The 16,181-nt window shown below is 38.9% G+C and overlaps 1 protein-coding gene across 1 annotated transcript; it reads left to right on the top strand.

Annotated features, from left to right (window-relative positions):
- The first annotated feature begins 7,190 nt into the window (after positions 1-7,190).
- On the top strand, positions 7,191-14,905 carry MFSD9 (major facilitator superfamily domain containing 9). The gene is made up of 6 exons (XM_084200957.1): positions 7,191-7,455; positions 9,382-9,469; positions 10,756-10,799; positions 12,009-12,138; positions 12,519-12,728; positions 13,251-14,905. Exons 1-6 carry the CDS (start codon positions 7,351-7,353, stop codon positions 14,036-14,038), a joined length of 1,365 nt encoding a protein of 454 aa, XP_084057083.1. The 5' UTR covers positions 7,191-7,350; the 3' UTR covers positions 14,039-14,905.
- The last annotated feature ends 1,276 nt before the right edge of the window (positions 14,906-16,181 follow it).

Consider the following 16,181-nt stretch of genomic DNA (forward strand, 5'->3'; position numbering starts at 1 on the left):
TCTAGCCTGTTCCAGAGTATCCCGCTGGCTCCCAGCTGCCATGCCAGAAGGGCATATTTCCTTCTCTGTTTTAAAATACCTGCTGGCCCCACATGGGCTCTTACATGCCCCCTCTCCCCTTGGATGGCAGTAGGACCCTACATGATGGTGACTGAATGGTGTCTGGAAGGAGCGATATGGTGGCCTTGCTGTCATCTCCCACAGTCAGGTGCTCCAGGATGTCTAAGGCATCTACATTGGGCAGGCAGATACCACAAAAGACTTAGAGGAGGCTGACACCTTTCCTGTGTGGCAGCTACAGGCCATGTTCACACCACCCGTGCCATCTAGGCCACCTCTGAAACCAGGCTCCATTAGCTTGTCAGACCATCCTGGAGGCACCGCTGAGAGTTTTAGCCAGACCTCGATCAACTCTAACCACAGCAAAGATCCGTAATTCACATGGAGATGTCTGAACACAAAGGCCTTAATCTGCAACTGAATCCTACTCAGCAAACTGGAGTTCCCATTTTGCAGTTGTATGTGTGGCCTTAGAAAGTATTGGCCCAAAGTTCAAGAATTTCATACAGTGAAATTCAAAGATATAGATAGTCACAGCATAAACAAAATCAATTTTATCGAGTTCTTCATTAAAAAATACTTCCAATGAGCTGTTTAACATTATGCCACTTAGCTCATCATAAATAATGGGATGTCTTATAATGTCACAACAGTGAACTTTTCCAACATTAAATCAGAAGAAAAAAGAGAACTCCAGACCCCTGTCTCAGTCACTGAACCATAATTAATAAAACAACCAACCAAAAAATATCAAATGGCTAGTTCTAGTCATGGTGCACCTACCTGTCCTCAGGACAGAAATATGTCAGTGACTCTGTGAACCTGTTTCTGCATGAAAGTAACTTATTCTTGTGAGTGCCTTCACTGAAATCAGTTTGTGTGGAAAGTTTCACTGAATTCAAATGACAGTTGAATTACTGCCTGTGCAGTGCAAGTATTTATTTTTAATATACTGTACATGCACTCTGGTCTCAGTTTAGCATGTTCATCCTGAGAGGATCTAATTTAATTATTCTCTTTTATATTTATGGCACATTCTCTGGCAGTGTTATCTTCCAAATACTCTAACATCACCAGTATTATGCCCGTCTATGTCAAGAATGAAGCAGAAGCCATGTTAAGACTTGTTATGTCAGCTTAAAAATTCATGTTATCCACCACTTGAATACTCAAAGAAAGTCTCAGGGCCTTTTTCTTTAATTAAATTAAATTCTGAAGGTTCCTCAATAGAAGAGAGAAAGTTTCAAGGGAGAGAAAACAGGGCCAAGCTTATCAAGGCAAAACAATCGTTGTTTTGAATCTTAAACAGTCATTCCCCAACTCCTTTCAAAACTTCTAAATTTCTGCAGAAATACTGTAATTTTAAACCAAAATGACTTAGTCAAATTTATCCCTACTATAATAATGAAATAATTATATCAGCTTTAATATTCAATCAATTTGGCTAATTAAGCCAAACATTCATGGATTTTGTTGACTCGTAGTGTGAAGATTGAAGGGCCCACATAATAGATAGATTCCAGTCTCATTTAACAAAGCTGCAAAAGTGTTTTGATTTTATTTCTGTTTATTCACCAGATAGATAGGGCTAAACTAAGTCCTAAATCTGCATACTTTATTTATGCATATAATAGTTCCAGCTTCAACATAGTATCTGAACCCCTCCTTGTATTTAAAAATAGAAAAGGAAAAAAAATTTAAAAAACAATAGCAGGCTGTTTATTTTTTTCCTTTTCTATCTGAAGGGGGAAAAAAGATATTTATGGGAAGGGGATGTTGTTTATTTGCTTGTTTATGTTTGTGTGTGATTGAGTAAGTGTCGGGTGCGTATGTTTGGAATTGGCAGGCAGCTCCTTATCTGTGCTGGCAGATATGCCCATGATCTAAAAACAGCCTTTTAGAACTGGCTGCACGTCTCACTATATACCAAGAAACAATTTCAGCAACTGCCTCAGAGCCGAGTCCTCCTGAGACCTCAATGCTCATTTATGTTCTGAACAGTCATGGGAGTATCTCACCCACTGATTCCAATCCTCATGCTGTCCATGTTCCCCAGCTGGGCAGATGTTACCTACTGCACCAACAAGATCATTTCTCAACAGAGTAGTAGACAGACAAACAGCCAGACACCTAAACAGCATACCCTCACACACCTTGTCCATTAAATGTGTGGCTGAAGTTCATCTTTAAGCTGCTCACTTCAGGTTTCCTCTACAGTAATACATCACTTTTATGGCACAGTCCGTCTGACCTTTTTTTGGACGACCACCTAAGCAACCGTGCCCTAAAAGTACAATTACTTTGGTTGTTTCTTGGTTTGGTTTGGTTTGTTCAATGACCAAGAGCAGGTCTGGAATAACTACTTTGAGATATGACCACTTTTTTCGCAACACTACAGTAAATGACCATAAGTCACACAATGACAGAGTGACTGAGGTTGGAAGGGACCCCGAGAGGTCATCCAGTCTAAACTCCCTGCTCAAGCAGGACCACCTAGAAATTATTGCCTTGGACCATATCTCCAAGGCTAGATACTCCAGAACCTCCTTGTGTGCCCAAACACTTGCTAGTGGTTGGTCACCTTCACAATAAAAGGTGTTTCCTGATGTTCCAAGTGACCCTCTGGTGTTTCAGAGGTCCCCACTTGTCCCCATTGTCTCTGGTCCTGTCAATGGACATCACCGTAAAGAGCCTGGCTCCATCTATATAAAACTCCCTCTGAGCCTTCTCTTCTCTAGACAGAACATGAGTCAGGATGCTATTATGAATCTCACTCTGAGGCAGTAACCTTCCATTTACTTCACAGACACTTTCTGATATATATATATATATATATATATATATATATATATATATATATTTGGATTTATTCAGGAAGTCTGAGGAACTAGCCTTTAGGTCTTTCTGTGCCCTTCCAGCTTCTACAGAGCCATTGACCTTAAAATAAATAATTACATAAATAAAATCATAGAATCAGTGAGGGACTGGGGGGTCCAGCATGGAGAGTGGGGAATGATGTGTCTGATGAACGAGTACTCTAATATACCAGAAAAGAGACTAAGGTCAACAGGAGTCATCCTGGCCACCTTCTGCTCCAGAGAAGGATCGATAGTGCCTAAACCATTCCTGAGGTATTTATTTTATCTGTTAAACATTAATTGAAAGAAACACAAAAAGCCATGTGGCCTTAGTTTTGCTGCCATGAAAAACTCCAGAAGGGAAGAAGTAGACCCAATGCCTGAAATAATTCTTTCCTTTAACAAGCTGTTTTATAAATGCTTTCTAAGTCTCTCTGACATACCAATGTGATTCATTTACAGCTTTGAGGGTGGCATTAATTAAAAGGTTTCTTTCCACATTCTTTAAATTTGCAGATCTTTTCAGACAGATTACACTTTAAATGTCTTTAAGATTAACAGCAGATTCCAAACTCAAGTTCATTTACAAGTATCTCTTAAAATGTTCTAGACCACTGGATTGTAACTTTTTCTACTTCACTCAATTTCTATATGAAAAGTTAAAATGACTGTTGAAGTTACCGTAACGATCTGAAGCAGTAAACCAGAATGAAATAACTCATTGTTAGATTCACTAAATTTGATGACAAATTGCACATTTGGGGGTCTTGACCTTACCTATTTGTAATGCAGGAATTCAAGTATATATTCCATTTACTAGACTAAATCAGAGTAGTTGTCTTAGACCTGTCTCACAGAAGTATTTTACAAACTTTTTAAAGAATTTATAAGGTTTAAAATTTTCTCCACTATTGAAGTAATGTGAGAATCTTTTTAAGAAGGCTTTTATTAGATTCCAGATGACTTCCATCAATGCTTTCACTATGTCAGGGCTTGGAGCACACATAGCCACAGAGCTGGCTGAGGAAGGGCAGCTGCAGACTGCCTCAACCCCTTCTTGGCAGGTGACACCAAATATTTATAGTAGATGTTTTGACTAAAGCGTTGAAGATTCCTCACCCCTTCCCCTCATGAGCAAACTGCATCTCAGACATTCTCCCACAGATTAGTTCTCTTCCCATTCATAATTTGAGGCAAGAATAGCCCAGGAAGGCTGAGGATAATCTGATCTCTGACAGCCCAGCACTAGAAGAAATGTTCCTTTTGCCATTAAAATCTCTTTCTCCCTCTCTCCTTTTTATTTTAAACCCTCTCTATTTATGCAAAATTGATCTTCCATTAGGACAGCAAACCTAGACATAATGTTGCATTGGTATACAAACTGAAACACTGATACAAATGCAATAAAGCTTTCCTGCTTTTTACTTCTGGTTCCTCTATTTCTTGTCAAAAGATACTGGATGATTCTTAAAAACAAGCTTTTGGGGGGGGCAACACAATAACAATAAAAACCTTACAGTTGCTGGCTGAGTACTATGACTACCAAGTGCATCTCATAATCACTATCACAACAGAGGTGCAGCTCCTTATGCTTTGTTTCTAGCATGATGCACCTCACACTTAGATTACTTACATATAATGGAAACAGACTACTTTGATTGTGTAGTGACAGTAGTCTGCATGTTCTTCCTGGTTCTAGCATTATCCATAAAATCAATCATTTTAATTCAATTGCTACTACCAGGTCACAGGGGAAAAAGATAGAAATAAGAGGACCATCTGGGCATTTCTGAGCACACATGCTGCTGGCCACTTCTGATTATCTACTGCGTACTTGTTCTTAAGAATCATCCAGTAACAAGTCAAACACCTTAAAGTAATGTAAGTGTATTGATAATATCATTTTAATCCACCAACTATGTACTTCTGCTCCCAAATATAGTAGACTAGGTCTATTTCCTTAGGACTCTGATAAGTGGTCTTTATTCGTATTTCATTCCTTTAATTGCTAGTCAATTCTGTTATCAGTCATAAAACCACTTTATTTAAGAACATTTACCTTAAGATTTATTTATTTGGGAGACTTTATCTTAAATTTTGTAATTGCAATTACAGACCATGAATGGGAACCTTGAGGCAGCTGAAATCATCTGCCTTCAGTTCAAAAGTAACAGAGATATTTATCAATTACTATATAGCAATGTCTTTTTCTTATCTATTATGTAAATTATGTAAACATGTAAGATGCACAATTCTTTAATAATATGATCAAGTTCACCAGGAAAAAAGTAGTAAGAGATCTGTTAAAGGAAGAGGCACCTATGCATCCTCTAAATGCCTGGGGTTTTTTCCATGAACAGTTTGCATTGATGTCAAACTTCAGTTATTCTCTGCTTTACAAGTCATTGTGCATGGAGATAGTTTGAAATAACATAGAAAACCTAAGGTTTTGCATTGCCAGGGAATTCAATATTCCTACCTGCAATACTTTTTCCTCATCATATTTGATCATTCTGATCTTCAGAACCTGAGAAAAATACAGAATAGCTAACTGGTTTCAGAGACTGATGGCAGAGACTAACATAAAATCTTAAAAATTTCAGTTGGGCTCAGTGTTTGCATAGAAGTCAATGTCCCTTAGACCCCAGGAAAAGTACCTAAACCCTTGCAAGATCTTTTAATCATGCACCTCTTTAATACTTTCTTCTAATAAATTTTCAGGCACTTCCCATTTCTTCTATCAGTTAAAATGACCAAGGATAGAATTAGCGCAATATTGAGCAGACAATGTAGCGGCAATTCCCAGGATGCTCCAATATTTCAGCACTTTGTCACCATTTTGTCGATTTCAGAGAAATTGTGTGCAGCTGATCTCCGTTAGTGTTGTAGCCAGAATTTCAAAAACCTCACTGAGAGAAGTTGTTATTCAAAGAGGCCTCAAAGAGATAAATTAATAGGATATATTGGTTAACCCAACACAAAAACATCACAGCCACTGGGATATTAAACAACTGAGTTATTCTTGTCTGGACTCTGATAACATATTTGTCCCTATGCAGATGCTAAGTTAAGTTTTGCCTTGGTATCTTATAAATAAGCTGCATATACAGAAATATGTCTTTCTTTACAGTTTTAGTATTTTGCGGGTTTTTCACCTTAATTTTTAATAACCACGAGAAAACCACATTCCCCTCTCCTTTTCTTTTTTGTGACCTAAATCGGTAAAAGATCCTCAACGCTGTGATATTTATTTCTTCTGGAAATACGAAGATAGAATTGAAGTTATGCTATTGTCAGTTATTGAATGATCTTCCTCAAACTTTATAACCCAAGTTAACTTTTAAAGTGTAAGAGTAATAAACATTTTACAAAAGTTTATTCTTACTGATAATTTTTAAAAAGTTAAAGCATCTCCTATTCCCTTGTGCATTTTTAAAAGAATTAAAAATTGCAGCAGTTTTACTGATCCTTGGCCAAGCAACTATATAAAAGAGCAAACCTCTGGCTCCAACATAAAGCTGGGCGGTCACATTTTGTATGTAACAATCATTTCCGCCAGTGCTTCTGAGAGATTTATGAAGTTTCACTGGTTTGGATGCAAATGCATTATAACATAACATTAACATAACATATAACATAACATATAACATAACATATAACATAACATATAACATAACATATAACATAACATATAACATATAACATAACATATAACATAACATATAACATAACATATAACATAACATATAACATAACATATAACATAACATGTCGTCAACAATTCCAGCTATCCCTGACTTTTAACAAAACCATAGCACAGCAGTGACCGTGCTAAGCAGAAAGAGGGATGCCCTTCCTCCTTGGCTCAGTACCACCATGATAAGCCACGTAACAAGGCAGGAAAACACTTTGCTGCCAGAAACCCTTGGTACAGGCACCGGGCTGAGCCCGAGAGTTGGCTGAGGAACAGCAGCAGCGCAGGGGCACGGCCGCTTTCCGCATGGATCGGTAGGACCCGAGGTGCCAGGGCCAAAAAGCCATCTTTTTACAGCCACCACAAGAACTGTGCAGGGGATCCATTACCATGCTCCTATGGCATGTTTGTTTCCTAAGTCTCTCGGCTCCACCTGGCTCTTCCTGCCCGCCCCAGAGCCTCAAGGCCCGAAGGGGACGGGTTGCAAAATTTTCCCCGTCCAAACACGCAAGAGGCAGGAAGGGCAAAGTCCTACAGAGGTGTGTGTGGGAGGGTGGAGGCAGGGATCCCGACGGCTCCTGAGGCCAGCAGGGAGCCTTATTCTTCCTCATCTTCGAAAGAGAACACACTTGGGATACCGCGGCAAACGAAACAACACCGAGACTGCCCGGCCGCCGGCGCCGCCGCTCCGTTTCCGCCGCGCCGCGGGCACTGCGCAGGCCCGGCGCCGCCGCCCGCATGGAGGAGGAGGACGAGGATGAGGGTGGCGGCGGCCGGGCGGCCACGGCGAGCCCGGCCGCGTCCGCCCGCTTCGTGCGGTGCCTCTACGCGGTGGGATTCCTGGTAAGCTGCGGCCCTGGGGCCTGCGGCGGGCGGCCGCGCCCGGGAGCGGGAATCGGCTCCTTTGCAGGCCAAGGGTTCTGGGGTGCATCGCTGCAGCGGCCCCTTGGGAACGCCAGGGCTTGTAGCGCCGGTGGTGTGCAGCGGCTGGGCTGTTTTACCCCTGCAAACAGCCGCGCAGTTCGACACAAAGGTCGGATTTTTATCCTGTGAGTGCCATGGATTATCGTAGAACCCGAAAAGCTGAATCTTGCCTTAGTGCTTATAAGAGAGCTGCTTCCTGTTCTTGAAATACCCGTGGTTCCTGTAAATTTACCCCCCCCCCCCCAAAAAAAAAACCAAACAAACAAAACAAACAGAAAAAAAACCCAACAAAAAACTAAAAATCCGTTTCTCTTAAAAAAAAAGTCCCCTATTGAAAGAACAGACTTTTTAAAAGGTTCATACTATGTAGTGATTCCTGAGCCTCAGGAAAGTGCCGTTTAATAATTTGAAATTAAAAGCGACGATTTGGAAAATGAATACAAAATGAGTGCGAGTTTGCACTGTGAAATGTCAAGATAACTGTCTTACCTACTTTTAGGTTGGGCAATAGAAAGGACCCAGCTGGTTTATGTCCCGAAGCAAATATCGCAGGGAACTTCACTCCTTTTAACTGACTTTTAAATGCTGTGGTTCTCCAGCCCTGAAATAGCTTATTGGCACTGAGCTGGAGAACACAAGAAAATCAACCAAGTGAGTGTCCTTTTAGAGGATGCGATGATGCAAACCTCCTGTAGCCAGACAGATAAATCCAGCGTATCTGTCACTCCACAGAAGGAATTACACGGTGGAATAAGACGTAACTACCCATCAAAGGATAGTGGTTGATGGGTCTTGCTTTACCTGCATGCCTGTGGCAGTCCAGTACTGCCAGGGTATAGTCTGAGACTTGTACTTCTTAATGTCTCCATTGATGACCTGGATGAGGTCACTGAACCTTTCTTCAGGTTCACAGATGACACCTAAGATTGTATTACTGAAGATGTTTGTAAGTGGAGTGCTCTGTTTGTTCATGCCAATGTGTTTAATGATTCTAACCTTGTAAGCCTCAATTTCAACCATCAAAAAATAATTAATGACAGACTGTGAGAATTCACTTAGTGAAACACATTGTTACAGTTAATCAGTCCTTGAGGTAGTCAAGTTCATTTCAAGCAGTCAGTGATGAAAAGTGATTGTGCTCCAGTAGATCTCCTAGGGACATTAGAAGCTGTGCCAGATTGTAGTAGTTCTGAAAGAACTACTGGGTCAAAGTGGTGAGCTTAACAAAAAGTCATAAAGCAAAAGGAACAAGTAAGAGATCCTTGTACTTCTCAGGATGGGCAGTGTGCTTTCCCGTCTTCTTACAAAATATTTTTCAATTATGCTTTGCCTTTATTATTTTTTTTTCAAGTTTCTGTCTTGTCACATTTCTTAAACTATGCACAAAGGCAGTCTGTTAATAGGTTTAGATCTATTCCCCACTGTAGTTTGGTGAAAGTACCATTTTTCAAAATATGCATTCTTTGGATGAATAAAAAGTATGTTTAGGTGATTGAAATTAGACCACTTTGAATTTAAAGGGCTAATACAAAGTACTTCTCTTGTTAAACAGGTAAAGTTTAATATATTTAAGGGAATATTTAATGTTTAAATATATATCTTCAGAAGGATTGCTCTAGAGTGGGGGAAGAGAATTGATGTTTTCATAGGTTTAACTCCTCTGTGAGGCAATCCTATATCTTTCAGTTTATGTGTTTTGTAATATGAAAAATTTTATTTTAACCTTGTGTTGATATGGAGATAATTTACTTTTTGTTAATTTATTTTTCTGATGTTGACTGTTATTGAGCTAGGTTGCTATTGTCTTTGTGAAAGTTACTAAAACTTTTCCTGCCTTCTTTTCAGGATTTATTTGGGGTGAGCATGGTGGTTCCTTTAATGAATCTTCATATCAAATCTCTAGGAGCAAGTCATACAGTTGCTGGAATCATAGGTGAGTTGCAGTACTTGATCTATGAAAGAGTAAGATAAGGCCTGGATTTTGCCTTGCTACAAATTGGACATTGGAACACAATTCTTCCTTGCTAATAGCAAAATAAAAAATAAAGACAATTTCCACATGAAACTGTAAGGGCAGCCGTACTGTGTTAGACCCAGGGACCTGTCCAATTTATGTCATGCACTGAGAGTAGCCAAAAGCACATGCTTGGGAAAGAGCACAATTGGAAAGAACAAGGAAGTCTTGCTATAGCATTTGTACAGCTACTTCCAGCATCCAAGAATTCACAGCTTAGCAATTTAGAGAGCCAGAGGTGTTGCTTGTAGTTTTATTGTTATTTACACTTTGCAAAGGGTACTTCTGTAGCTGGTTCTCCAAAGCTTTCCAATGTCCATGACTGTTGCCAGTTTGATTAAAATCCTTACAGCTGTCTTGGCAAAATATTTATTTACTTTTTCGAGTATTTACAAATAAATTCTGAAGATTTGGAGTTTTATCTTAAAGTATTTAGTGCTTAGGTAAGTTCTGTGTCTTTAAAGTACCTTTTATGGTATTGTTTGTGGTTTGGAGTGATACAGTATTTTCTTTATTCCCAGACATGAGAGCTGTTATTCAGTTTTATTATTTTGCATTCTTATTTCACACTTTGTATGACATAATTCGGCTTCTACACTGAGTTGAAAGTATTATTTTAAGGAAAACTAGTCAGACATATGTTTTCATTTCAACAGTCTGCTTTCATTTTTAACGTTAGGAAAAAAATAGGTTTGAGGTGTATTCTTATAAAAGAAAGAGTCTAGCAGATGTTTCTCTCTGCTTCTCTTTGCTCCTTCTCTTCTGTCACTAAGTGCAGCTAAACTCCTAGCCTCCAAAATGAGAAAGTAGCGTCTGTATTTTCTTCAGGGCTTCTGTGGTGCCTTGTAGTAGACTGAAGCACCAAGTAGAAAGTCCTTTCCAGTACAGAAATTCTCTCCTGATTCTGAGAAAGCAGTTATAAATGCCAAGATTGGTTTTGTTTAATACACCATACAAAGCAACATCGTTTTACCTTACATAGTTTTACAACTTTTCAGCACTTTTTTCTTTTTCATTTTGTCATTCTCTGAAACTATTTCCTTTTTTAAATGCTAAACTCCACCCTTGGTTTGTCCTCCTCCCTCTTCCCATTCTTCTAGTAAACTATTCCCATGATTTCCCATTTTTCATAATTTAAAATTTTGTGCAGTTTTCATTAAAAAAAAAAAGCTAAAGTTTTAACACTGGTATTTTGTTTGTTTTAGGATCTCTCTATGGTGTAATGCAGCTATTTACCAGCACACTTGTGGTGAGTTCTAACACTGCATTCCAGAGCATATTGGTATTTCTATGGATTGTGGGGGGGAAAAGGGTGGGGGTTAATAATAGCATTTCTTGACATTTTGAAAATGCATAAATTGTTCATACAAGCGTTTTGGTTGGAGGAGCCAATTTTCAGTTTGCATGAGAAATGGCAATTTTGTTTATGGGGAATTGCCACGTTTTCCAGGCCCAAACAGAATACAGTTTTTAGACAAAAACTAGAATACAGGTTTGGGCTCAGATACCTTACTGAGCAGGTCACAGTTACACAGGGTTATCTCCTCTAGTGTTGGTGCTAGTAGAGCAGTTACCTGCAGTGCAGTAGCCTATCCAGAAGGCAGTCTCATGAGTCAGCTTTTCATAGCCTGTGATCTAGTTTGCTTTCCCTGCTTAACGAGCAGTGTCTTGTAATTCACTGTGTGGTCTAAATTAATCGTTGCATCTTTGCTATTTGTTTGGCTTTGTTTTCTATTAGCAATTGATATTTTATATCCTAATATTCCCCGGTACTAGTTTTCTAGTTTTGAAGAGAACAGATTATGAGAACGTCTCATAAAAGAACTGTTTCAGGGTTTGTTATGCAGGACACCTGGGATAATTTCCTGCTGTAATTTTGTGGCACGTTCTTGGAAGTGCAAGACCATTGTCTGCTTTCTTAAAAAACTATTTCCTCTTGGAAATCAAGCTGATTTAAAAGCATGATAAATGCAAGTTTTCTGTTTGCCCTCTGCAAAGTTCTTCTTAACTGTCTGCACTCAGATAACAAACTCTTCATAGCCAAGATCATTGCTTTTAGGATGCTCAACAAGTGTCTAACACATAGCAGCCTGAGTAATGCAAGCAAATATTTGTGATTGATTATGGTAAGATTTTCAGAAGGCTTCTACTGATAATATTTTGTGGTATTTATTGCAAGACTGTCTTTTTAAAAGGGTGATTTTTTTTTAATTAAAAAAATTCTGTATACACAACATTAAATGGAATCATAATTTTGGCAGGTAGCCTGCCAGCAGGCCGGAGTTCTCCTTTTGACTTCCAAATTTTGAGCACCTAGGAATGTTGTGTAATAAGATTATTAGGCTTTCATTGACAGTCCTTTGATATCTTGTCTCAGTTTAATGTAGAAGTACTGATTGATCTCTGCACATAGCTTAGTGTTATAAAAAGCTAATCTTTCTTTACTGCTTTGTGAAAGGGCTCCTGGAGTGATATAGTAGGAAGACGGTATTCCCTGCTTGCTTGTATTCTTCTCAGTGCACTGGGTTACTTCCTTCTTGGAAATTCCACCACAGTGTTCCTGTTTGCTATTTCTAGAGTCCCTGTAGGTGAGTAAACACTTGGCATTTTTCATTTTGTAGTTTAAATTCCCTGTAGTCTCAGGTTGAGAATTAGCATGGGAGAAATCGTGGTATGTGTATGGCTGCATAGCATCATCACACAGTAGCACCACCTGAACCTTAGTATTGGAAAAGTCTCTACAAATCAAGAGTTCTCTATTTTTTTCTGAAAATGATTTGAAATGTTGAGGCCTAACTCACCAGGCATCTAAACCCCACAAAGCTGCTTACTCAAGCACTGAAGAATTTGTGATTAGTGGAATTTTAAAAATATATCAATTTGGACCCTTGTGACTTGAGATAGATTCTGTCTTTTTTTTGGATCTAAAGATATTAATGTTGGTTATTTTGTTTCTATGTTGTTGCAGGTATTTTCAAACACACACTTTCCATCTCTAAAGCCCTGCTGTCTGACCTGGTCTCAGAGAGGGATCGCCCTTTAGTAATGGGGCGCTTCAATGCAGCCTCCAGTGTGGGCTTCATTCTGGGACCTGTTGTTGGAGGCTACCTTGCAGAGTTCAAAGGTGGCTTCTACCAAACATCCTTCATCTGTGCCTCTATCTTCCTTCTGAATGGTGGTAAGTTGTATGTCACATCCTGCATCTTTGGTCCCTTCATTCCTCATTTTGTCCTTTTAAGCCATCTGTAATACCTTGAATGCACAATGTGTTTATCATCTATGGCATAATCATTTTGTATGCCAGTGCTACTGTTTGAATTTGAACTTTTGTGGAAGGGTGGGAATTTTGAAACAGTTATCCTCCAGGTGCTTCTCCTATGTTCTGGCTATGTCCTCTTTACATTCAGACACAAATGGGAGTTCTTCATGTGCCCAAAGATGAAGACTAAAAATCAGAATTTTAGCTTTAGCCATTAGATTTGTTTATATTGTGTGTGTGGCATTTCAGTGCTTTCCTTTCTGCCTTTCACTGCATTTAAAGTTGAACCAATACTATGAATAACGCTAGACTTTATATTTGCAATTTTTTTAAGGACAAGTATTCTTGAAGTATTTTTTTAAATTGTTACAATCAAACAAATATCTTCCATGTAAAGTTGATGCAATTGAATAAAATCAACTAATTTCTTCATCTGTATAGGTCTTGTCTGGATGTTACCCTGGAGTGAAGAAAACACTAGCAATAGGGACCATTACCAAGACAAAGAAACAAACAGTTTTTCAGCAAAATCAAATCATGACCATCCCTTGAAATCAGCAACTAGTAGAGCTGTGACAAACAGTAGTTTTTTCCAGTCTCCATGGATCCAAGTCGCAACAGTGCTGAAGAAAATTAAAGGAATTGCGTGCTCTAATTTGTGGGATGTATTTTTAGTGCGGTTCCTGATGTCTGTTGCTATACTGCTGTATTATAGTAATTTTACTCTGGCCTTGGAGGAGAGATTTGGGGTGAAACCCTTGTTTTCTGGATACCTAATGAGCTATAGCAGTGCACTTGGAGTCCTGGCTGGTTGTTTGCTCGGACCAATAACAAGACTCTACGGGCACAACACTCACAGACTTTTGTTGCACTCCAGCACTTTTACCTGCATGCTGATTCTCCTGTATGCATCAGCACCGAGCATATGGTTGGTCATTCTGTCCTCCACGTTCTTGGCCTTCTCCACTACCATCGGCCGCACCTGTATCATTGACCTGGAGCTGACCGTCGGTGGGAACGAGGCCAGCGGGACACTCCTAGGTGTTGGACAGTCAGTGACATCAGTGGGACGTATTATTGCCCCACTCCTTTCTGGAATTGCTCAGGAGTTCAGTCCTTGTGGCCCTCCAAGTCTAGCTGTGGGACTAGCATTAGTTGCTATTGTGATAATGAATGCAAACAAACAAAAATATAGTAGTCATGGAAGTGGGAAGTTAAAAAATCAGTAGACACAATTTTGGATTGCACAGATGTATCTTCACCTGCCAGGCTTGTGCAGTAATTACATGACTTTAAGGAGAGTGCATTATGTTCCTGTGGAAGCAAGTATATATATGTACTTCTGCTGCAGGGATTTTAGGTCTAGACAGATGTTATTCCAACAGGTACCACCAGGACATCTCTGAGAGGGGCAGATGTTGCTGTATTGTGCTGGCTGTGATTTTTAAAATGGATTTTTAACCTTTTTGGAGGGGAAAAAGGAATGTCGGGAAACGCACAAATCCTGCTTGTAGCTCATTTTTGAAACAGTGTTTTGATTGAAAGATTGTTTAAAAAGGGTGAACCTAAGCTGAATTTTTGTTATTTAATCAGGAGAATTTGTAATATGTTTGGCCTTAATTTCTTATTTTGTGGTCTGTTTCCTTTTGTCTGTTGTGACAGTTAGCTATTACAGGATGTTTGCTTATGTGATTTTTGTGTAGCCTGTTTTGTCCAGAAAACTTTCTGTGGACCATGGTTAGGCACTTTGGAGTAATTAGGCAACGCCTGCTGACTCCTGGTCTTTCCCAAGTAATAGAGTTGGGTATATGCTAACTTCATGTACTAGAAGACCTAATTTAGAATACAGGGCCATTCAGGCTGAAATTGAGGCTGAATTTAAGTTTTATTGAAATTTGAACTGGTGGCTTCTGTTTAGTAATAACTTCTACTGAGGAATTTTGTCATAATTTCTTTATTTATATTTCCTGTGCGATTTTTCTACCTTCATTTTAAGAATAAATTTCCTTCTTAATTCTCTCAAATGACTGTAAAGGTGTGAGCATCTGGCAGTAGTTCATGGATTTGGATTAAAGCATCCTGGCTCATCTCAGGCATAAGGGACATTTTGGTGACAAGAGAAGAATACAGTTTTACTGGTATTTTAGTCTCATTTGTGTGCCTGGCTTAACTGAAGAGAGGTTATTCTCAGAGCTGTGCAGAGTTGTAGCACTCCTGTGCTATTGACTGTTCAAGCTCATTGCTTGCCAGTCACTATTGTTTGTATTTCATATGAAAGATGGAAAAAATGTATTTTGCTCTGATAATGTTCTCTATGATCTTCATTATATTACTTGAGGAAAGTACAAAGTCAGCTATGTAAGTGTTTGGTTGGGGGTGGGGGTTTATGCAATTTGGCTGTCCCTTGATCAGTGCAAACACTCTTCCTGCTTCCGTGGATAGTGCTTGTATTTTTTATTTTCATTTTCTTCTTTACTTTTTCTGCTGCCTACTAGCATTCAAATATTTTCTGAAACCTCAGTGATTCCAGTGGCAGCACCATAGGAATTCATATATGGAACTCTGAAGTGTTTTAATTTTATTTATTGACATAATCAGTGTCTTATTCCTACTGTGATTTCAGTACATATACGCGGAGTTCTTTATTACAGTAATACGTGTTTCATTTCTCCTTAGGAGCTTGAGGCATTTTCAAGTCTCTTATCTTCTCTTGCCATTCTTGGTAGATTTGTTGCTCTAAATTTCCAATTTTGTTTCTTTCCATCTTCTAATTTTCTTATTTTTTCCTTTACCTAAAACCTCCAGTCTGTAAGTAAGGGCATTCTGTTTTGCATCTCAAGCAAGGGGTTAAGGAAAAGAGTAGGGGAAAAAACCTTCAAAAATTAACATATGTGAATGATTTCATAATTTTTCCAATACTTGTTGATTATATAACATAACATTTACCCTTCTAAATTGCTGCACTGATTTAATCTGACGTCTGTGTACATCTATCCTAATATATATCCTACTGAATAGAGGTTATAGAAGCCTCACATTTGAGAAATCTGTGGAAGCCTGTGGTCTTGGGGACTCGTCACAACACATTTTACAGAAGGTTTTTGCTTGTAGGCCAAAATTATTCCTGAAGTGCCACAGAAACATTTCTTTTCTGTACAGGTACAGAAGAATTGCACTATGTTTTTTTTTTTTCTCTTTAAGGACTTTAAGAAATAAAATGAAGTGACATTGCATATGTATCATTATGTCACTGTGGGTTTTTTTTCCCATATTCCTCAGGTGAAGCTACAGCACAAAATAGAAGTGTTCAAGTCAATGTGAAGTGTGTATGCTTAATTTTTTTTCTTCAAGCTGTGGTTAAAATCATTTGAA

The sequence above is a fragment of the Fringilla coelebs genome (assembly GCF_963513975.1).
Source record: "Fringilla coelebs genome assembly, chromosome: 2".
Classification (NCBI taxonomy): Eukaryota; Metazoa; Chordata; class Aves; order Passeriformes; family Fringillidae; genus Fringilla; species Fringilla coelebs.